The 22,173-nt window shown below is 35.5% G+C and overlaps 2 protein-coding genes across 7 annotated transcripts; one reads left to right on the forward strand and one right to left on the reverse strand.

Annotated features, from left to right (window-relative positions):
- Window positions 1-3,077: 3,077 nt before the first annotated feature.
- Window positions 3,078-14,652, forward strand: LOC137716362 (putative disease resistance protein RGA3). 6 transcript variants are annotated; one of them, XM_088691561.1, is made up of 15 exons: window positions 3,078-3,377; window positions 3,734-4,692; window positions 5,697-8,607; window positions 8,687-8,850; window positions 8,935-9,004; window positions 9,512-9,903; window positions 10,964-11,228; window positions 11,875-11,967; window positions 12,043-12,168; window positions 12,296-12,480; window positions 12,858-12,952; window positions 13,059-13,343; window positions 13,565-13,655; window positions 13,742-13,849; window positions 13,977-14,118. In XM_088691561.1, the coding sequence occupies exons 1-4, from the start codon at window positions 3,203-3,205 to the stop codon at window positions 8,728-8,730; spliced, it is 4,089 nt and encodes a 1,362-aa protein (XP_088547687.1). In that variant the 5' UTR covers window positions 3,078-3,202; the 3' UTR covers window positions 8,731-8,850; window positions 8,935-9,004; window positions 9,512-9,903; window positions 10,964-11,228; window positions 11,875-11,967; window positions 12,043-12,168; window positions 12,296-12,480; window positions 12,858-12,952; window positions 13,059-13,343; window positions 13,565-13,655; window positions 13,742-13,849; window positions 13,977-14,118. The 6 variants fall into 6 exon arrangements, with proteins under 6 accessions (XP_088547687.1, XP_088547684.1, XP_088547685.1 ...); XM_088691558.1 differs by having other exon boundaries at window positions 12,068-12,168; window positions 12,296-12,501; window positions 12,702-12,952; XM_088691559.1 differs by having other exon boundaries at window positions 12,068-12,168; window positions 12,702-12,952.
- Window positions 14,653-16,360: 1,708 nt separating this feature from the next.
- Window positions 16,361-18,111, reverse strand: LOC137715001 (expansin-A4). The gene is made up of 3 exons (XM_068454195.2): window positions 17,861-18,111; window positions 17,187-17,499; window positions 16,361-16,926 (listed from the first exon to the last, which is right to left on the reverse strand). The coding sequence occupies exons 1-3, from the start codon at window positions 18,006-18,008 to the stop codon at window positions 16,623-16,625; spliced, it is 765 nt and encodes a 254-aa protein (XP_068310296.2). The 5' UTR covers window positions 18,009-18,111; the 3' UTR covers window positions 16,361-16,622.
- Between the last annotated feature and the right edge of the window lie 4,062 nt (window positions 18,112-22,173).

Consider the following 22,173-nt stretch of genomic DNA (forward strand, 5'->3'; position numbering starts at 1 on the left):
CTATCCAACTACGTACAAAACAGAAATACAAGATAAACAATAAGTCAAATAGATTCGGAACTCTTCAAAACAGACTCAATCCTAACAGACTGAGGACTAGGTCTAACAGAATGTCACCCTCTTCTACTTATAAAGCAACTATATATTTTTGAAACTCCAGGGACCCCCATTCAAAATCCTAGACCGTTCCACATCAAATGAGAACACAAATAGGAAGCGATCCCCACAAAGGGGTTGAATTGAAACCCTGGCTTTCGGCTTCCAACAGTTTGACAAAAAGTATGCAAAGGATTCTTTGCCGTAATCCTTATGGATGCCAAAAGTTTGCCGACCAGGAGGAATTGAGAGATGCGTAGGTTTGGAGAGTCGTCCACTATGATTTCGCAACCCTCATCCTCTGAGAGAGCAAAACCAACAGCAAAACGATGGGGACCACGTCTTCCATCGAACAAAGAAAATTGAAACGGAGGTAGATTGTTTACCCTCTTGTTTGTTTGGATGTGCTTTTCATCCCTTTCTATTTATGCGATCACGGTTAAACTACGTCAACATTTTATATTTTTATTATTTTTTATCTTATTATCTCTATAAAAGAATCAATATAAAATGTTAACGTGACTTAACCATGATCACACAAAATAGAAGGAGATGAGAAGAGCACTCAAACATGACGGCAAACAATCTCCCTCCACTTGAAACACCAAGAAAAGAAAAAATAAATTGAAAAAGTACATCTGATGTACGCCAAATTAAAAAATCCGATTCCCGTATCCAAACGCAAGTTAACTTGGCAAGAGATATATGGAGTTAGAGACATTAAGTAGTGCATTTGACTTCATTTTCAAAGGGACAGATTTTTTATTTTTTATTTTTTTGGCGTTTAACTTTCTTTTGAGCCATTCGCCCCCTTTATATTAAAGCATAAAAGGAAAGGATGGTGAATGAAGGAAAGCTTTCGGATTTTTTTTCCTAATTCATCAAATCAAGGAATTTGTACAGTTAAAATTTCATCTAACAGCTGCAGTTATTATCTTTTAAAATGAGCCTCTGTTTGTAGTCGTTTCATTAAATTTCAACGACACAGATTTCTGATTTGATGGATTAGAATGAATGAATCTAGAAACGATCTCTTTTCATGGATAAAGAAGAAGGAAATGATGTTTTTGCGCTTTTTTTTCTTGGATGAAAGTAGAAAAGTTGACAAATAAGTCATTTTTATTGTCACTCTACAAAACTGTTTTTAAATGTGAATAACTCGACTTTATCATTTTAAAATAATGAGCGCTTTTGGTTTTGTAAGTGTTTGAAACAATTTTTTCTTACTAATAGTAGTGCTTTTACTTTCTTTTGAGCCTTTCGGGCCCTTTAAAAAATGTTGATTACTTATGACTTTTTGTGCCCTTCTTCTTTTTGGGTAGAGATCGAAGTCCTTCCCTTGCACCTCCCCTTTGCCAGCTACGGTCTTCATCATCATTAGCTTTGCCCACTTCTTTTGACTTTTCAACGAGGCGGATCCACATCTAAAGTAAATCTGTCCTCAACTATATGTTTCTGATCGGAACATACTCCAATTTATCCTCAATTATTTGTCTCTGATAGGAATCTACTCCTCTATTATTGGATGCACCACGCTTTTCACGTTATGAGAGAGAATTTAAACACTATTGTATCTGGTATTTATGATCACATTATTCTGCATTGCACTTGTAGTGTATCGAAGAGAGGAATTTAAAACACTGTGATTCATTTCATGAAAGGTTTTTTCTCTTGTTTATGGGAGATTTATCTCAACAAGATTTCTTATCTACATCAAAATTTTAAGTTAAACGTGTGAACAATACAACCGGGATGATATGGAGCGTGTGTGGTCGGAAGAAAGTTGAGGTTTCACTAGAAAACTAATTGGCAATATGAGAAATAGTTCAACATCTTAGAAGCACATGCAACATTTATCTTCCTATCGATGCGGAATTCATTCTCAACAAGAGTGGTGTGTTCTTGCAAAAGGATGGAAGGAATGAAAGAAAATACTACATATATGTTGGAAGGAGAGAATGTATGCTTTGAGTTTGACATATTAATTTTTTGAATAAGTGTAAAGATACCTTTACATAGTGAATTGGGTTTGTGAAGGTAATTTAGGTAGTAAGTTTAGGTTTAAAGAGTTATTGATAGTTTAATTAATATATGAGCATAGAGAGTGAACTGAGTGTAGAGAGAGATTATAATGATTTAAATAAAGAGGTGTGATATCCATACATCATTTTTACTTGCCACTATCCCTTTTAATTTCAGTCGTCGAATCAAATGAATTGAAGAAGATCAAAAGTCAAAACTTCTTTTATATATTAATTTGAGGAAAAGTTGAGATCTTATCATTCTTGTTCTTAACAAAGAATATGCGCACCTACTGCAGCCAAAGCTATGTTATCCATGCCTCAATCAAATATCCCAAAGGCAAAGCTAGGGCATTGTCATGTGCTCTGACACTTCCATATTTTCTTCTTCTATTTCTCAAAAACCATCACTACTCTCCTGTGTATCCTAGAAATGTACATAATTTGATGAATTCAATTTCCAAGTTGTTTTGTTTTCATAAAATTTTTAATTTTCCAAGTTCCTAAATTTTCAAGGTAAAAAATCCGAACAAGTGGTTGGACTGGACGTAAGCCAAATTAAAAATTTTGATTTTCCTATCCGAACGCAACTTAACTTGGCAAGAGATATAATGGCGTTAGAGACTCCTCCCGTGCAATCGTTTGTACGAAAAAAATAAAACACATTAACTTCTTTTTTTAAGAGAGAAAGAAAAAATAATTTTTTTTTCGGTTTAAAAAAAAAAAATGCTATTAGTGCTTTTAACTTTCTTTTTAGCCTTTCGGTCCCTTTATATTAAAGCAAAAAAGTAAAGAATAGGGGGATTAGCTTTTTATCCCACTTTCTGAACTTGTCTTGCATGGCATGGTGGAGATTCGTGTTTTACTTGGTAGAGATTAAGTCTTGCCAGCTACGGTGTACAGCAATCATTAGCTCTATTATTGTATGCTCCACGTTTTTCACGTTATAAGACAGAAATTTCAACACTCTATTGTATCTGTTATCTATCATCATATCATCCTCTATTGCACTTGTAATATTGTATCGAAGAGAGCAACTTAAACACTCTGATTGGCTGAGCTGAGCTGAACAGGGAATTGAAGGAATGGCAGCTGAAGCTATGGTTACTTTTGGTGTGGAGGGAATACTGAGCAAGGTGCTTTCACTTGCTTCGAAAGAATTCAGTCTTGCATTGGGTTTCAAAGCTCAACTCAGAAAGCTTCGATACTCATTAATCGACATTGATCGTTTCTTGGTTGCTGTTGCCGACCAACCACAAGGTAGTATATATTTCTGAACTCTCTTGTTGTTAATTAGAAAATATAAAGGAAAGTATGTTAGAGATGATTTAATTAGTGATTTGATATGATTTAATTTGGAATTTGATTAGATTTTGTCTAGGTTTTTTTTGTCTTGTGGACAAAGGATTATTTTAATTTATTTTCTAGTATTGCTTCTTTGTAATTTTATAAATACTTAATTAAGGAGAAGAATAAAAGATTGAGTTGTATTTGAAATTGTGAGATTGTAAAGAATTATAAATTTTTCGTATACCCTTTATTTTAAACTCTTATAATCTCACACTTCATATACAAGATTTTTAATTACCGTTCTCAAATACTTTTCTGTTTAACAGGTGGGCCAATAGAGGACTGGGTGAAGAAACTCAAAGACGTAGCTCATGATGCTGAGGATGTCTTGGATGAATTCGAGTACGAAGTTGCTCGGCGTAAAGTCGAAATCCAAAACCATATGAAGAAAAAGGTTCTTAACTTCTTTTCACTCTCCAATCCACTTGCATTTCGTCTTCAAATGGCGCATAAAATAAAGAAGATCAATGCATGCTTGGTGGATCTCAAGAGTGAAGCATCTCTTCTTGGACTAGTTTCCAGGAATAAAGATGCAACTCCTAGAGGAAATAGATGGGACAGACAAACCAACTCACTCATTGGCAGAGATGAAATAACTGTTGGAAGGGGAGAGGTTGTGACAAAAATAGTTACAACCTTGACCGACCCCAAGTACAACCAAGAAAATCCTGCGGTTATGGCCATCGTGGGAATGGGTGGCCTCGGAAAAACAACATTGGCCAAGTCGGTTTATAATGAGGAGCTGATACACAAGCATTTCGAGATGAGAATATGGGTTTGTGTATCGAACGCTTTTGATGTCGATTTAATTCTACTTAAGATGTTAGAACAACTCAAACCGGCAAACGCCCCTTCCTTGAAAGATAACCAGGAAGCTTTGCTTAAGTTCCTTAATGAAGAGTTGGAAGATAAAAGATACTTACTCATACTTGATGACGTTTGGAACGAAGATTCTGAAAAATGGAAGAACTTGATGGAATGTTTTTTTAAGCTTAAATCTGATGGGGGATCCAAAATTATAGTCACTACTCGCAGTGCCAAAGTCGCATCAATCTCAGAAAAGCTACTTCCACGATGTGATTTGGGAAAACTTTCCGTGGATGAATGTTGGTCCATCATGAAAGATAGAGCTTGCCCCAATAGCAGTGCTAATATAGCTCATGAGTTCCAGACAATTGGAATGAAGATTGCTGAAAATTGTGGTGGTGTTCCATTAGTGGCAAAGGTGCGTACGATTACGTATCATATGTTTGCACCTATTTTTTTTACATGTTTTCATTTATAAATTAAGATAATACTTGCATTCAACTCATGGGGTGCACCACCTTATAAATTAGAACAAGGTCTTGTGACAAAATGTATTTTAACCGTAGAAATTTCATAATTGGAACTATTTATTTTCGTAATCACCATTTAAAGATCATCATTACGAAATTTCATTTCAAATGATATACAAATTAGCTATTTGATATTATAAATGTTTTACTTGGTACCAACAACGTCAATTTGTTCAATACATATAGATGACTAAATTGTCTCCGATTTAATTGATATTTGGTAGCAAACAAACTGATCCAATCCCTTCGAAATTTAGTTATATTATTTGCAATATGATTTTTTTTTAAATTATTATTATTAATGGGAAGGACATGATTCGAAACTATTACAATAATTTAGGGTAAGGGAAGTTTTGAATCTGGAATGCATGAGTGAAAACCCAACACTCTATCCACTAGAATATTGCAAACTATTGCAAGATGATTGAATTGGGATCGAATTTTGAAAGTACAATGCACATAGATTAGTTTTTTAGAGGGTGTAAAAAGCTTCACCAAATGCAATAATTGGCATGACATGTACATATCACTAAAATATTATATGGTATATAAAATATGTGATTTTCCTAACATTTTCTTATTAATAAACCAGCATTAGCAACTTATTGATTTGAACAAGACAGAAACTAGATAAAATTAATTCCGCCAACAAATCAAGAATAAAACGTATTTTTAACTACTTAATGGGTTCTTGGGAATTTGGTCAAGCACAAGAAACAGGAATCTAATATCATTTTGCACACTATTAAGAATTATAGTTATCACATTAGATTTTGTCCTTTTAGGCAAGGGGATTCAAAATTAAGTAAACAAAAACCTCTTATTTAATATGAGTCCCTCTTTTCTACATTATTTTTAGGACGCCTTCGAAACTCACTAATCCAATCAACAGGTTTTAGGAGGCATTTTGCACACTAAAAAAAGTATTGAAGAATGGTCGCTGTTTAAAGATAGTAGAATATGGGGCAACCTACCAAAAGGAGAAAATAGAATTATGTCAGTCTTGAAGTTGAGTTTTGACAATTTAGAATCACCATCATTGAAGCAATGTTTTACATATTGCTCATTGTTCAAGAAAGATTTCGAGATTCAAAGAGAGAGCTTGGTTCAACTTTGGATGGCTCAAGGATTACTCCACCCTGCACCCGATGAAGGTAAAGATATGGAGGAAATAGGTAATGAATATTTTGATATTCTACTGCAAAGCTCCTTATTTCAAGATGCTTCAGTGAGTGACAATGGCATTGTTAGCAAATGCAAGATGCACGATCTTGTGCACGATTTGGCAAAACTTATATCCAAATCCGAAATCTTGACGGGAGACTTATGTGGCATAGGCTCACTTGAGATTCGACATGTTGCTCATGTTTCTACTATTGTACTGGAAAACATTCTAGAAAGAAGTGGTGGAAAATTGCGGTCACTGTTTTTCAACGATGGTGAAGTTCCTACTTACATTCTTCCACGATTCAAAGCTTTACGTGTCTTAAATTTAAGTAATGCTAATATTGAAGAATTTCCAGTTTCAATTGGTAGGCTGAAACACTTGAGGTATCTTGACATTTCTAAAACAAGATTCAAAGCACTCCCCACGTCTATAGGCAAGCTCTATAACCTACAGACGTTAAGAGCAACAAATTGTGCCCTTAAAGAGTTTCCAAAAGAACTGCAAAGCTTGATCAACCTGAGGCATATTTATTTTGATAAGAGTACGAAATTTCCACAAGGGATAAGGCGATTGACTTGCCTTCGAACATTACCTTACTTTTCGGTGGGTAATGAGATTGGTCGTCGAATTGAAGAGTTGGCTGGCTTAAAACAATTGAAAGGTAAATTAATCATTTGTAATCTGAAGCACGTAAAGAATGGAGAAGAAGCAAAGAAAGCTAAGTTGGAGGATAAGAGGAAAATATGCCATTTAAGCTTCCAATGGACAAAAAATAGGTCAATAACCAACAACAATAAGGAGGGGAATGTACTGGAAGGCCTCCGACCGCATTCTGAGTTGGAGAGCTTGAGTATTGAAAATTTCATGGGCAATAAGTTTCCATCGTGGATGATGAGTAGGTCATTACTGCTCAACAACTTGAAGAAGATTCAATTACTTGGATGCGACAAATGTGAAGGAGTCCCACCGCTCGGTCATCTACCCAATCTTACAGAGCTTAAGATTAATGGAATGGCTAACTTGAAATGTGTTGGAGCTGAGTTCTACGGTTATGATCATGTCCACAATGTAGCCACGACAAGTAAGGAAATAATTACTTTATTTCCTGCACTAAAAGTATTAAATATTTCCAGGTGTGGTAATCTAATTGAATGGAAAGAAGCACCAACGATGTCAGCACAAAAAGTAGTGGTTTTTCCATGCCTCGAGAAGTTGACCATAAAAGGCTGTTCCAAATTGAGAAATGTTCCAAGTCATTTTCCATCTCTTCAAAAGTTGAAGATAATTTCTAGTGATAGTGGAAAGCCAATAGAAGAAATAAGCAGTGGATTAACAACTCTCAATTTCCTCATAATAAGAAGTATTAAGGAGCTTACTTGTTTGCCGCAAGGGATTTTGAAGAACAATAATAATCTCTCCTCTCTGGAGATAAGAGATTGCAATGATTTAACTTGTATTGCCCCCGATGTATTTGGATCGTGGGGCTCTCTTGAGAGATTGGATATTTGGAGATGTGAAAAGCTCAGGCATTTGGCGGATGGGCTAGATACACTCCCTCTCCTTGAGGAACTGACTATTAAGGAATGTCCTAGTCTAGAGTTGATTCCAATTACACATGGCATGGCATCTCTACGGGAATTAGTGATTGAGTATTGTGGACGATTGTCAAGCCTACCGAGTGGGTTAGAGTACTGCACCTCTCTCCAGAAATTGAAAATTTGGGAATGTAATGGATTATCAGGCCCACTGAATGTATGGGCCTCTCTTGTGGAATTGATAGTATGGAGATGCAATAACCTGACATCGATTGAAATTAAAGGCGGCGTATCCTCTCTTCAGAAGTTGACATTCAGCAATTGCAAAGAATTATCAAGCTTACCTGCTCTTCCACAACAATGTCCCTCTCTGCAGCATTTGGAGATAAGTGAATGCCCAAAGGTAGCCTCGTTTGGTGTCCAAAGTAGCAGCATTAGTCTGCAATCTACTTCAGATTTGCGCACCATGACCTCCCTTCGAGTACTGAGTATTAGTGAATGCGAAGGATTGGAAAGTTGGGTGAGTGGGTTGCAATTCCCGCTTTCTCTTGGGTCGCTGATAATACAAGGTTTCCCTAATTTAGAGATTCTTCCAAGTTTAGACAACCTCAATTCTCTCGGTTATTTGGAGATTAGAAATTGGCGAAAGCTAAAATATCGGCCGACGGGGTTGCAACGGCTCCCGCGCTTGGAGTATTTGAGCATCGGTGGGTTCTGGGAGGAGCTCGATTCCTTCCCTTTCCCTGATTTTCAAGTTGGATCATTAATGCATCTTGCAACCTTATACTTGTTTGGTTGGCCTAAGCTCAAGTCTCTGCCTCAACAAATTCAACACCTCACTTGTCTAACATCATTGTGGGTATATAACATTGACGGAGTGGAGACTTTGCCAGAATGGTTGGGTAGCCTTACATCCCTTACAGAGCTGCAGATTTGGAATTGCAAGAATCTGACCAACTTACCAAGTGTCCAAGCTATGCAACGCCTCACCAAATTACATACCCTGTTTATTGAGGGATGTCATCCCCTTTTAAAGCAAAGATGCAGCAGGGACAGCGGCACAGATTGGCCTAAGATTTCTCACATTCCGTATATCGAAAGTAAGTTTTTAAATTCTTGAAATCAAATTACAGAGTTCATATTAATTATATGTTTGTCTCCTTTGTTCGTTTGAATCAGTCCGGAGTCATACAGCAGTCGGATTGAATGTACACAACAAATGAGTTGCGGAAAAACCAAATTTCATGGTGTGCAAGGCCACATTTCTCTGAGATTACTTGTATTCCAGTTTTATGTACAAACGACTCCAAATGGCTCCAACTTCCACATTGAAATTAATCCATGTAAGCTTTTCAAATCTGCATCTCCTCTTCTCTTCTAAATTTATTGTGCTGTTGACTTCTGACTATATCTGTTGTGTGTTCCAGAGGCATCTATATATCTTTTGGCTTGCATTGGCGTTTTTCAGGATGCTCAATCTGTGCAAACTGAGTACAGGTACTGATGCACGAGATATTAAATTTCCCGCTCAACCTTCATTCTAAAAAATATACCTTAAGTTATAGTATTTATCAAGCTAGCAAGCCTCTTTTTATGGTACCATGTGGGCAGTCTCCTTTACATGTTATCTTTCATAGATCCGGCAACATCAATTCGATATGTTAACTTTCTTTACTTCATCTGTACAAGCGTTGAACCACTAGCTTAATTACCCGTTCATGGTATTCGAATCTTGTTAGAAATTTGGAACAGTAATGCCAATACTTGTGATCTTGTAAAACCATGTTCATATAATATATAGATTTACTGTAATTGCTTTCTGTTTGTTATTATCCTTAAATATGAAGGTTCTGGGCAGATATTTTTATGGTTACTTGTGATTTCTGAACAAATTTTCAAATCATATGGATAGTGATTTGAATTCAGTTGATTTCTTTATTTCTAATTCATATCCCTTGAGTAACTTGATGAACTGTCATTTTCCTGTGTTATTGCATAAATTAGGTAAAGAATTCTCAGTTGCAATGCTGAGTTGGGGACTAATTTAAGAAATCTGCGGAAAGGTCTACATAACCGAAATTGATAAAATTCACCATTGGCGGGTTATGGGAGGAGCTCAATTCCATTCCTGATGTTCAAGGTTGATCATTGCAGCTTGAATCCTTACATTTGAAAGGGTGGCCAAAGCTCAAGTCTCTCATCAAATTCAACACTTAACTTCTTTAACTATTTTATGTATCAACTACTTGAGGGAGTGGAGGCTTTACCAGAGTTGTTGGGTAACCTTACATGCCTTATAGGGCTGACGATTAGGAATTACAAGAAATTGATGAATCTATCCTCTGCAAAAGTTATGCAACGTGTCGCCACTTTACTGTCGCAGCTAATTAAGCAATGTAAGTTTTTCAAACTCCACCTCCTTTTCTCTTCAAGTAATTAAAGTGACTTACTATATATGTTGTGATTTCAGTAGGCATATATAATTTTTTTAGTATCCTTTGGCATTTTTCGTGACGTTCTTACTCAATTAGAACGATGTAGTTCTGTAGGTGCAAATAGGGTTCATGTACTGATGCACAAGACATGTTTTTCCAAAAAGAGTGGTGTTTCTTGTTTTAGATATTGTTTCGTCCTTCTTTCATCCACTGCATGCAAAATTTCTCATTCTACCCTGTACTTGCCTTACAGTCCTTTTCAAGCTAGCATGTAATTTCTGAGGTGGCTCATAACGTTGTTGTTGATAAATACATTGAAGTCAAAGTGGACTTGGTTGTTCAACCATCTGTCGGTGACTTTTAGTTCCACAGGCCCAGAATAGTTCTTTCTGATACACATTGTTTTGTTCCAAAACTTTTTAAGTGGAATTTTGCTTCTGTCCAGATTGATACGAGAGTGATATTGAGCTCATTTGAATGTGCTTTTAAAATGAATGAAAGCACTTTTGGTGAAAATGTTTTTGGAACCAATCCTTGGTAAAAATGCAAATAAATTCTGGAAAAGCACTTAAAGTGCTTCCTGGAAGAAGCACATAACTGGTGCTTCTTGCAGAAAGCACTTAAAGTGCTTTTGGAACCCAAAAACATTTTCTCTAAAAGTGCTTTCAGCCATTTTAAAAGCACATCCAAATGAGTTGTTGATTTTTGTGTCTTTCCTAGCGGAACATTCAAGGTCTTGGGACTTTTTGGTATTCACTGATGTTATTGCTGGTGTGTAACTTCGAATATATGTAAACTAAATTGATACTTTCGATTGTTATGACATACAAATATAAGTAAACCAATTTAATACTTTCGAATGCTATTCTTTTTTGTCAAAACAAAAAATAACGAAATCATAAACAAGAATGTTCTGCATAACGCCTATATACGTTCAGCGCGCGTTACACAATTTCGATAATTGGGTTGCCTCAGTGCTTGGTAATACTTTTGCAAAGCATATGAAATGTTCATTTTGCAGCAAGCTCGTTGGACCATGATATTACTCATGAGAGTCTTCGAGAGATTTTTTTCGTTCATGGAACCCACTCTGCCTCAGCCCTCAGCGATGGCAGGGAATGCTGTTGAGGATATAAACTTTTATGGCCTAGGAAACAAAAATGCTAGAGGAGAGGTGTTCCTGCTGCGAAAATTGCCAACATATAAAGTATGCGAGCTTTTCTGTTGTGGTCATATCTGGCTATCTGTTTTAATTAACAGAACCAGTTTGAAAATTAATACTCATGGTAATTTCTTTCCTGCAGCTTTTACTTCTTGTTGGCACTATGTTGGAGCATGTAGTTGCTTAAATGTCTCGTAAGGTTGCTGAAAAATTTACATTGCCATCAAATTCGAAGGGGACTTAATTGTTTATCCTTTAGAGGATTACTTTTGGTTCAACAACTCAGACTTGTTCTCTTTGTGATTTTAATATTAATGTGGTCGGTAATTCTTCTCAACTGGCATTTTCTTCATTATCTTCAATTGACAATCGAGAGTTCCAACTTCTAAGGTACCAGAGGACTTGTTGAGTATTTGGATTACTGGCATAGGAGTACTTATTGTGAATCTAAAAGTGTTGAACCATTTTCTTTTTTCCTGTTTCTTCACCGATTTCTTTTCAACTGGAATGTATCCTCTAGATGTGAAATGGATTGTGATCTTAAAATTACGGACTAATGACTCCCGATGAAAATTGTAGCACTTTCCTTATTCGTTTGATTCTTACATAATGAGGAAAGTGGGCATATGTTATTCCAACACTAGTTATCTGCTAAAACCATGTTCATATAATATGTAAAATTGCAGCAATTGTGTTCTCTTCCAACAAAAAAAAAGTTATTATTCTTATGAAGATTTTGGACTGAGATTTTTATGATTACTTGTATGCAGAGTGATTTGAATTCAGTTGACTTTTGTATCTGTGATTGATGACCATCCAGTAACTTGATGAACAGAGTGTACCCACACTATTGCAGAAATTAGGTAAATGAATCTTCAGTTCCAAGGTTTTTACTATCAGTTGAAAAGTTGAAATTTGTTGCTTATATTGTTCTTCAGTTGTTTTGGTATTATCTTTGTACAGGCAGAATTGGGATTCCGATCAAAACTCATGTGTGGATCAGTATCATTCTTCAACTTCAATCATGTTTCCATATCATCAAATCTTAATTTGGATCCAAATTGGTAATCTTTTATCTTGTCGATTACAACTGGATCAATATTCTTTGTTTGATACTCGTTGCCAAATTGAAATGCATTCTTATGAGTTTGCACAAAGATTTGAATTCAGTTGATTTTTTTTGTTGTGTAGGTCTTTAGAAGCTGGGGCTTCCTAGCATCCTTTGCGCCCTGCATTACTTTCAAAGGAGAGTGCAAGAAGCAGCCAACTGTTGAATAAAGGGAGAGCTTGAGATTAAAAGTGAAAAAACTATTGTACGTTGTTATAGTAAAAATTGGAGAAACTACTAAATGTGGACATAGCCCTGCGTATGGAAGGTTCGTACAGTCCTATGGAAGGTCCGTACAGTTCTTTGTGCCCTCGTATGGAAGGTTCATACAGTCCTATGGACTTAGTATTGTCTTTAATGAAAGAAAGAAATTCTGGATGTTTTATTGGAGATGACAGTCTGTAAAATGAGTTGCAGCATATAATGTGTGCTTTTCTCCTTTTATTTTACATTGAACAATCGAAGCAAAATTTTTTTTCTGTTTTTCAGGCTTTCTCCATTTCATATTCACCTTGAGCTTATTAGTCTTCTAAAATGATGATAACGATGTCGTAGAAGTCATCTCTGTTGCGAAACAAAGCTTTCTCTTTTGCTTGTAAAATAGTAGATTCTTTGACATGGAATGCCATTGCGATGTCGGTGCAGGTCCATATTGTGTACTTGGGGTCACTCTTCCTGATGGTGTTTACTCACCAGTCTCAACACCTTAGAGTTCTACAGAGAGTTCTCGGGCCGGGAAGGTAACACTGTCTCCTTTGAGACAATTTCTTATGCCATTATAAAGGAATGACTTTTTTTTTTCTTTAAGAATTAGTCTTATTTTATATAATAAATTGTGCATTGCAGATATGTAGTCTCTGTTCTTTTAAGCAGAAAATTCAAGCTGCAAACAACAAGATCTTCGGAATTTATGGGATTAAGTGATAAAGTTAGTGGAAATGCCACTATCGAGAGTGACTTTATTGTCGTTGTTATCGGCAGTGGGATTTGGCCAGAATCTAAGAGCTTTAAAACAAATGTTTTGGTCCTCCTCCCTAAAGGCTGAAAGGTGCTTCTGAAGGTAGCTTCACTGGCAACAAGTTACTCCTACAAACATATGTGCATTCTCTACGCAATTTCCTTTATCTGCAGGTAACTTGCTTTTACTATATGAACAAAAGAAGAGTTCTTCCGTATATGCCACCTTCTTGATATGTCAGATTATATTTCAAACTTGTTAGAAAGTTCATTGGCGTGAGTTGAGTGTAATCTTTAATACTCACTCTGAAAAGTAATTGCATTTGTACCATCAGTTGAAAAGTTGAAATTTGTTCTCTATCTTCTTTCTTGAGTTCTTTGTTATATTGGACCAGGCAGAATTGGGATTCCGGTGGAAACTCATGCACGATTCATTTCTCACACTTCCATGTTTCCTTCTCAAAATATCTAAATTTGGATAAACTGGTAAGCTCTCATTCCTCTAATTACACTGGATCAACATTCTTTGTTCGATACTCGTCAGAAGTATAACCTTATCAGTTTTAACACAGGCAAGCAGCATGGGTGATGGAACTGAGGTCTTGGACGTGCAAGCAGCAGCCAAACTGTTGGATACTAGACAAGGAAAAAAAAAAAGAGTGAGAGCTTGAGATTGAACCGTGAGAAAACTTTTGTACTGATACATGTCACATCGATCACTACTAAGTTTAGACTTTTTAGTCCTCTGTCTAGTTAATTTTTGCTACGCCTTGATGTCCAATTTACACAGGCTGCTTTTCCTTGTAGGTAGCAAGCTGGAATTAGCAGCTCCTTTTCATCAGTCAACTCCGAGGCCTCAAACAAGCAATGTAGACTGATCGGATAAAGATAACTTCTTCATGAATGTTGTCAAATGGTGTCTACCACAACATATGAACAATTGGTGATAATTCAAGCTCTGTAGCATTTCCAGTTCATCCCACTCCAACGGATGTTCAAATTCTCGGCTCATGATATTCAGTCAGATTGTAGGGTTCAAAACTTCAACTTAAAGTGCTCAAATGAAAGCCACTTCTTCATGAAAGTTTTTACAAATTGTGTCCACTTTAACATATTTAAAGTTGGTTATGATTTACTCACTGTGGAATTCTGTATGCTCAAAACACCGAAGCATGTTCTGAGGAAACTGTAGCAGCTACCTTTGGACTTCTAGCTTCAATGAATACTGTCGACAATAGGAGCAGAGGAAGGAAGGCAAGCAAAGAAGGATCACTTTAGTACTTGAAAGCAAGTTGTTGCTTCCAAATAATTGCAAAACTTGATTTTCAGCTCTTATAATAGCAAGAAAAAGCAAGTTATTGCATAAGTTGTATGCTTAGCATGCTTTGATCTTTCGTAGTTCAATTATTTGTTTACATGTGATGCTTCAAATTCATACTTTTAAGCGAAGAAGAATTTAACTATGATTAATACCATTTTGTGAGTTGGGAATTGATAGATAAGTAGTAAGGAACTTCAAATTCATAAAATCCCTATGAATCCGACCTCGTACTAATAACGCCCTATATTTCAATATATTTGTGCACTTGCAAGTATAAATTTTAAAACATACAAATTTTTGGCACCACATGTACTAACCTCACATTGCTACTCTCTTCACGCTCCACTTTTACTCTCAAAAATGCTCTCAAGCCATTGCAAATGTAACCTACATTATCATAGTGAAATCTAGATAAACTATTCAACGTGGACGTAAATGGAATGAATATGTCTATGAATATGTCTATGAATATATCTACTCAACCTACATTATCATTGGTTTTATGCCATAATGTCAGTATTGCAACCCCAATATATCATGTCTCACTCACACAATTTTATCTTCATTGCCCATTTTTGGGAGTCGACAAGAGTCAACGCCGATGGCTAATAGGTTACGCTCACAAAAGTTCTTCTCACTATTCTAAGCAATGTTTTGATTCAACGCATTTTCTCAAGAGCTTAAATATCACATTTAACTATCGTTTGTCACATTTCTCCTAATGATGAAATCCATTCCATTCACATTTCCACAACAATTATTAGTTGCCCCATAACAAAAACAAGCCTTTGCTACAGCACATGCCCGCGCGTGTCCATGTGGCCATGTTCTGCTGTTTGTTAGATGCAGACCCTTTTATATTGCTGAAAAAGATACAACACCAACTTCTAGCACACTAAGGTCACCTCCAACCGAAAGATCCAGATGATTGAAAATAGTCTAAAAATTATCTCCAACCGAGGATCAAGCCAAATGGCTCGTGAGCCCCACTGGACAAAAAAGGGACAAAGGGCCAACCGGCTGGCCCAAATGAGCCAGCCAGCCCGCTGGTTAGCCCAATTTCCTTTTTTTTTTTTTTTCCTTCCATTTGCCCAGCCCACTTTTTTTTTGGACGTTTTTTTTATTTTTAATTTCTAATTTTTTTTCCTACATCATTTCTCACATATTTTTCACTATTCATACTATATTACCTCATTTTATTTCAATTCTTCACGTTTCATATTATAGCCCTTTGATCCTCGGTTAGAGACGGTTTTTTGTGACAGGGCTAAAATGAGCCCAATGACCATCAGTTGGACATAGTAAGAAATATGATGATATACTGTTCATTAAAATATTAATTTTTTTGGAGGGCCAGAGGGCTAAAACTAGCCTTTTGACCAGCCTTCGGTTGAAAATGGTCTAAAAAGATAGCTCCTGAATCTCATAAAAAAGTTCCTACTGACTACCAAAAGCCAAAAAAGAACTTGTTGAAAGTGATTGTGTGGGAAGGGTTGTGTTTCTTCATATTTTTGTGGACTCTCCATATCAAGAATCGCATAAATAGGGTCTTTTGGAGGAAGAAACTTACCTACAATTAGGGTAGTGGGAAGTTGTAGTGACTGCAGTGCATGATTGGCTTGCAATACTGACATCATAACATTTTGAGAAAGTTATTCTCCATTCTGGATGATGGTACCTTTTTTTTAACATGCCATGCATATTACCAACTAGTTCAAATTCAGTGGCCATCTTACCACTTTTTTTTTATCTGACAAACGACATGATAATCAACACTAAATTCATTTAAATTACGGAAAGAAGAATTCAAACTTGAGTGCAAGAGAAGCACACTATAGTCAACTTGCTTAAGCCCAGCAGCACATCTTACTTGATAAAGCTTTCTCGTTTTTTATAAATATATATATCATTAAGGTTACAAGTACAACTGAGAAATTGGTTACAACCTGAATGAGGTGAATATCATTTCTCCAGGAAAACTCAAATGTGAAAGGCCCAGCGGGTGTTTTTTTAGCTCACCTCAGCAAACCTCCACTTCACAACTACTCTTTGCTTTTACACTCAGAAAAGTTTACGGGAAAAAAATGACAGATAGATATACAAATTTTTACCAATAATGTAGAGGAATATCTCTAAAATTGACCCCCGGAGAATGTCTGACCAAACTGCCAATTACCAGGCGCGACGTTGTAGCTCGTGACGGTTCTACCGTCACTGGTGGTGACTTGGAAGGAGAGGGCTTGGCCATTGAGGTAAGAGTTGCTCTGCCAGTTTTGACCCCAGTTTCTTGACATGGGTTGCCACCCTGTTCTGGACCCCTTGATTGAAACTGAATGGACGTCTCCTGCCCCAGCCACGTTGGTGATCAAAACCAGGTTGAAGTAGGAGTGGCCGTTGATGGTGAATCTTATTCCTCCTTTCTTCACACAAGGTACTCTGCCAAGACAAAACACAATTATAATCGGCTAATGTTGGCTTTTCAAATATTTGACGTGTTACGTTGTCCCTAACTAAAAGCCATTTTCAAAAAAGAACTAACTTAATTATTTAGATTTTCAGTTTGACAACATAATATCTTAAAGTTTTCGATTATAACCTATTTTCATAGTAATTTCACCTTGATTAAACTCTGTTTCATATTATCTACTAAACTTGTGATAACCAAAGAAATGTTCTTCTTTAACTTCAAGGCCTACCTTCTGAAGGAAACCGGCACGATTCCAGCACGGTATTGGGCAATTTGCAAGAAAGCAGGCTCAGCCAAATCGAAATGCTGGAGAGGAGGATTGCACCATCCGCCATTGTCGTTGGACTGAGCAAAGTTAGGAGGGCAAAAGTTTGTAGCAGTTACAATGATGGATCCAGGACGGCACCATCTCGGGTCATTGTCGCATCTCATTTCATAACAAGACCCACAGCTTAAGCCATTGTTGAACAATGCTGTGCTCAAAGCTGCAGTGTTGGTTCCATACCCCTGGCTGTACAAATTCCCATAACCACATGCTCCTCCTGTAAAACCCAAATCAAATTAATATCAAACCCCAACGATCTTAAATTAAACAAATCTTTTTCTTTCGTTACTGAAATGTTGTTTACAGTCCCAGTTTTGGCTCGTTTGGATTGTTTATATTCTATATGAGAAACACTTATGCTCATAAGCGCTTTCATTAAAAAAAATGTAAATATATATAATTATCATCATTAAAAATTTAAGTGCGTTTTGGAAAAACACATGAAAATGCTTTTTGAGGAACCACCTCCAAAACCCATAAAGGGTACTTTATAAGCGATTTTAGTTGTCTAAAAACGCTTTTTTTTTTTTTTTTTCGTTTATTGTGATAAGTAGTTGACAGTTGAGTTTTGAACTTACCCATTGTGCCAGAAGCATCACCGCCACCGTAAAATGTGGCATGAGCGCCTTCCCAGCTACCATAAACAGCAAATACACCATGCAGATGTAGATTAAAGAGAACAACAGAGAGGGCTATAGGAGCAAAAGACAATGCATGAGCTGCCATTTTTGTGGCTTTTTGGTGGGTTTTGATTTCAATAGGGAAAAGAAAGAGAGGAGTTTTAGTTTTTGTGTAGGGCAGGTGGAGTTTGCTCTGTGCTTTACAGTGCACGAGGGTTCCTATATTTATAAGGAAACTTGGGAGGATTGTGAGTGAGTTTGTTTGCATATTATTTCACAGAAAACAGCCACAAACAAGTAATTGAGAAAACCAAATGCACATGCCCTGGTTGTGGTTGGGATTACCAACCGATATCCCCGTGGGCCAAACTTTCCACATGCATTTCTCATCCATTAAATCTCTTATAAATATATATATATATATATATATATATATATATAAATATATATATATTCTGATTTCTTTGATTGCATTGAGATGGGTCCCTCAACACATATAAATTTTATCTTTATTAGAAAGATGTTACAAATGTGGTATGAAAAATGTAGTAAAAGTAATATTTTTGTTTTTATATTTAAAATGTTGTCAGGTATTTAAATTTGAGTGGATTGTTTCAGTTAAATTAGACTAATAATGTCTAGTTGTTGCTTAGTGAACTTATTAATGTTAAGACTAGGCTTACGTACTGAATTGGATATCAATATATTGGGTCTTACAAGTCCCGTCTCAAGATGTAGGACTCTATAAAATTTTATTCTACTCAGTTTCAATCTTGTTTAGTTCTTGTCATCAAACAGACATGTGAATGATGGTAACTTAGGAGTGTGAATAGCATTTTCTTTTAGTTTTTAGTGCTTAACTAATTTTGATTAAAAACTAAAGGTGATAATTCTTAGTTTGTGGCCCAAGAAAGTTGAAAATCCCCTTCTATTTGTTGAATAAATGGTAGGTAGTCTTAACAGATAATGGTATCTTTGCACATGGGAGAAATTTTTGCTTAATCAAAACATGGAATTTTAAAGTATTTTATTCTCTAATCTTTTTCCATTTATGAACATTCTGATCCTTAAGAGAGAAACAAAGTTAAGGGCAAGATATAAATGAGGTTGTAAGTGGAAGTTCCAAATCTGTGCAGAATGTGATTAGCAACTTGGAGTAGTCTTGAGTACTGCTCATGGTGGGAAGTGGCCGAGTCCCACCCATTATTTCGTTTTCGTGCTTCAATTTGGGTAGTGCATGTGTTATGTTTTGACACTGCCCCACCCCCCACACGTCTCTTCTCCCTCGAATAGTAACATAGCATTAACATATTAAAGGCAATAAATTAAAGTCTTACTTCCAAGTTGATCTTCGCTTGGTGCGGTTTCTCCTTTGTAGACGGTCGGACGCCTTCAATCATCTTGTTCAATAAAATAGCGACTGAGTGTCATTATATCAAATGATTACAAATTAATTTGATATTTGATTATGTCTAAAATAAAAGGGATTCAATTACAATAATAAAAAAAAACATTGTTATGTCCTGATGTAAGCATATTTTGAAAAATTATTAATGCATAACATTTATTCTTTGTTAAATGTCGAATTTTGTATTTTATGGACAATAGTATTAGGACTTTATCGATTAATCGATGTTCGGTCTAGAAAATAACTGTGTATTATGATATGAGTAAGTAAAGACAATAAATTTCTAGGCTCTTATCCATTGTATACTATCCATGTAATATATATGATTTACATTCGTATGCTTGTATAATGGTGTGAATATTATTCTGTATAAAATTAGTAATGATTTTTCTGAAAAAAAAAAAAAAAAAAAATGAAACCCTGGTGTTACGTGGGCATGGGGACATCAGGAACTATATGTCCCCTTTTTGTTGGCCGTTTGGTCACATGGATTGCCGACTTTACATTGAATAGGCGAGATCCCTCGTGCCTGAATTTTGGACCACCAAATTAAGGCATGTTGCTGGTAACTTGAGTTTATTAGAGGCTTGGGGCCAAACAGCCGACTTACTGCCCTCAAATTTGAGTCATGGGCATTTGTCTCCTGTGAATATTTGGATAATGTGCTATTGTGATATTTCTCTGCACAACTTTTGTTTTTGTCCATTAATTTTCTTTTAATTTGTTCAATTCAATGGCTAGAAATGCACAAGAATGTGTAAAGAGAGAAGACGAATATGTGAAAGTTGATATTATATGTGCTCTTTTTTCTTTTCAGTGTGATGGAACCCAGTGAGTATATGGTGACTCCGTCTGTGAACCAAACATATATATATATATATATATATATATATATATATATATATATGGTGAATCACATTATTTCAAATTCATTGTGAGACTTTGTTTGTTCAAAATAAAAAAACATATATATTCTTCATGTAAAAAGTTCAAATACCTTTAAACCTGAAAAAAAAAGTCCAATGTAGATAAACACACATTTAGGTCCGTAACTTGCCAAACAGAGTTTAATTAACATTTAGGTTTGACAGTCGGGATCGTTTGTCACTCGCTGAACGACATCATGTGATGATTCTCAGACTTTTTAAATGAGTTTTGGTTCAGTTCTTGTCATCTTGTTTCCAACTCTTCTTCTCCAATAATATATATCATTGTTATACACGTGTGAGTGCATGTGTGCACGTAGGAACGAGTGAAAGCAATTCACTCACATACAAAACCCACAGCCTATTACTCTAATTAATGTTTGTTGACGCATATATATATATATTTTTTTTTTCATTTTAATTGGTCCTAGACTCTTAATCAAAGAATTAACTAAGAGATGGAACAAAAACAATTCTGCTAACAATTAACAAGACAAATGTTCATGAACCATGATTAACAAGACAAATGATTCGTATTAATTGTCTTAAATTTGTAATTCTTTCGGAGGACAAGTGGCAATGCATCTTTGTCTTATGCATGCACAAATTGTTAACAATCTTTTTTTTCTTCTTCTTTCTGTACTAATATCCTCATTAGAAATTACGATTATTTACTCCCAATCTACCGACCAGGGCCTTTTAAAGTGAAAATGGCAGCATGATATATTAATCTACCGACCAGGGCCTTTTAAGCAATTTTAATAGAAAATTTCACCTCGAATGTCATATATTTATATACTTGCTAACTGCATTGTTTAAGTTGTTTCTTTAAATAAAAAGTAAGATATCATTTAGTATTATGGTTTAGTAGTATTCCTAACCTCTTCAATTGTAAGTGAAAGATTTTAAATTAAATTTTCATTACATGCGAATATGAATTACATTTTTGCTAGTCTATTGTGAGACTAATTAAGCCACCCTCTTAATGTAAATGAGATCATTTGTTCAAAAATAAAAAATAAAAAGCATGATTGTATGTAATCAGAAATGGTAAGGGTATTCATACAATTGTTGGTGCACAAAACGCTGCTTTTACGGAATCTTTTATACTATATTTGTACCACCTCTATAATAGAGATGAGATTCATATATATTCGAGAGTCTTGCTTCAATTAGAAGTGATACGAATACAGTATAAAAAAATGTAATAAATGTAGCATTACTTGTTATTGGTGCTTTCGATTCTCTTTTCTACAGACTTTTCACTTCGTTAACTCATTAGATTTGCATGATAAAACTATTGCATGTCAACAAAACGAAGATAAAATTGTTATTTGAAACAAATTGAGTCTGAGAAGTTCGATATATATATATATATATATATATATATATATATATCATATATACGTGTCGGTCCTGCAATCTTATGAGCACATGCATATTAGTTTTATGTTTTCGGCATTTAGCGTTCGTGCATGCATGCATCACTTTTTTGTAAATCTTTGAAAATATATCCCATGCAACAAGTACGACAATATTATGTATTTTTGTAATCACCAAGAAACGAAGCCATGAGGAAGCATCTTAAACCACCGTTTTGTCCCACGTCAAAACCCTACGGTTCCCTTGTCTTGAATGAATTCCTGTCCACGCTTGAAAGAAGAGAATATACGAGTTGGGGTTTAGAGCTTAATTAAATTTTCTAGCAAATCCAATAAAGGAATATTGCATTAGGACTTGCAATCTTTACCACAGATTGTGTACATATTTGTAAGATTATCTTAGGATCTTTATTCTTCAAGGTCTTAGTGAAAATTTTTTTTTTCTCTAAGTGCATGTATCAAGAGATTTTTATAAAATATGAGATCGAAAAACTTCAGCTGAGTTGTTTTTGTCACGTGACAATGCTGGTTAATAGAACATTCATTTAATAAGAT

This window comes from Pyrus communis, chromosome 3 (assembly GCF_041283825.1).
Source record: "Pyrus communis isolate YQ-2024b chromosome 3, ASM4128382v1, whole genome shotgun sequence".
Taxonomy (NCBI): domain Eukaryota; kingdom Viridiplantae; phylum Streptophyta; class Magnoliopsida; order Rosales; family Rosaceae; genus Pyrus; species Pyrus communis.

What these genes read in the sequence shown, in the direction of transcription:
- LOC137716362 (XM_088691560.1), top strand. Translation starts at nt 3,203, where the DNA reads ATGGCAGCTGAAGCTATGGTTACTTTTGGTGTGGAGGGAATACTGAGC. An exon ending in GTGTTCCATTAGTGGCAAAG is followed by an intron (nt 4,693 to 5,696) that starts GTGCGTACGATT and finishes TCCAATCAACAG; the next exon opens with GTTTTAGGAGGCATTTTGCA. An exon ending in TCACATTCCGTATATCGAAA is followed by an intron (nt 8,608 to 8,686) that starts GTAAGTTTTTAA and finishes CGTTTGAATCAG; the next exon opens with TCCGGAGTCATACAGCAGTC.
- LOC137715001 (XM_068454195.2), bottom strand. Translation starts at nt 18,008, where the DNA reads ATGGCAGCTCATGCATTGTCTTTTGCTCCTATAGCCCTCTCTGTTGTT. An exon ending in TGATGCTTCTGGCACAATGG is followed by an intron (nt 17,500 to 17,860) that starts GTAAGTTCAAAA and finishes TGGGTTTTACAG; the next exon opens with GAGGAGCATGTGGTTATGGG. An exon ending in GTGCCGGTTTCCTTCAGAAG is followed by an intron (nt 16,927 to 17,186) that starts GTAGGCCTTGAA and finishes TTGTCTTGGCAG; the next exon opens with AGTACCTTGTGTGAAGAAAG.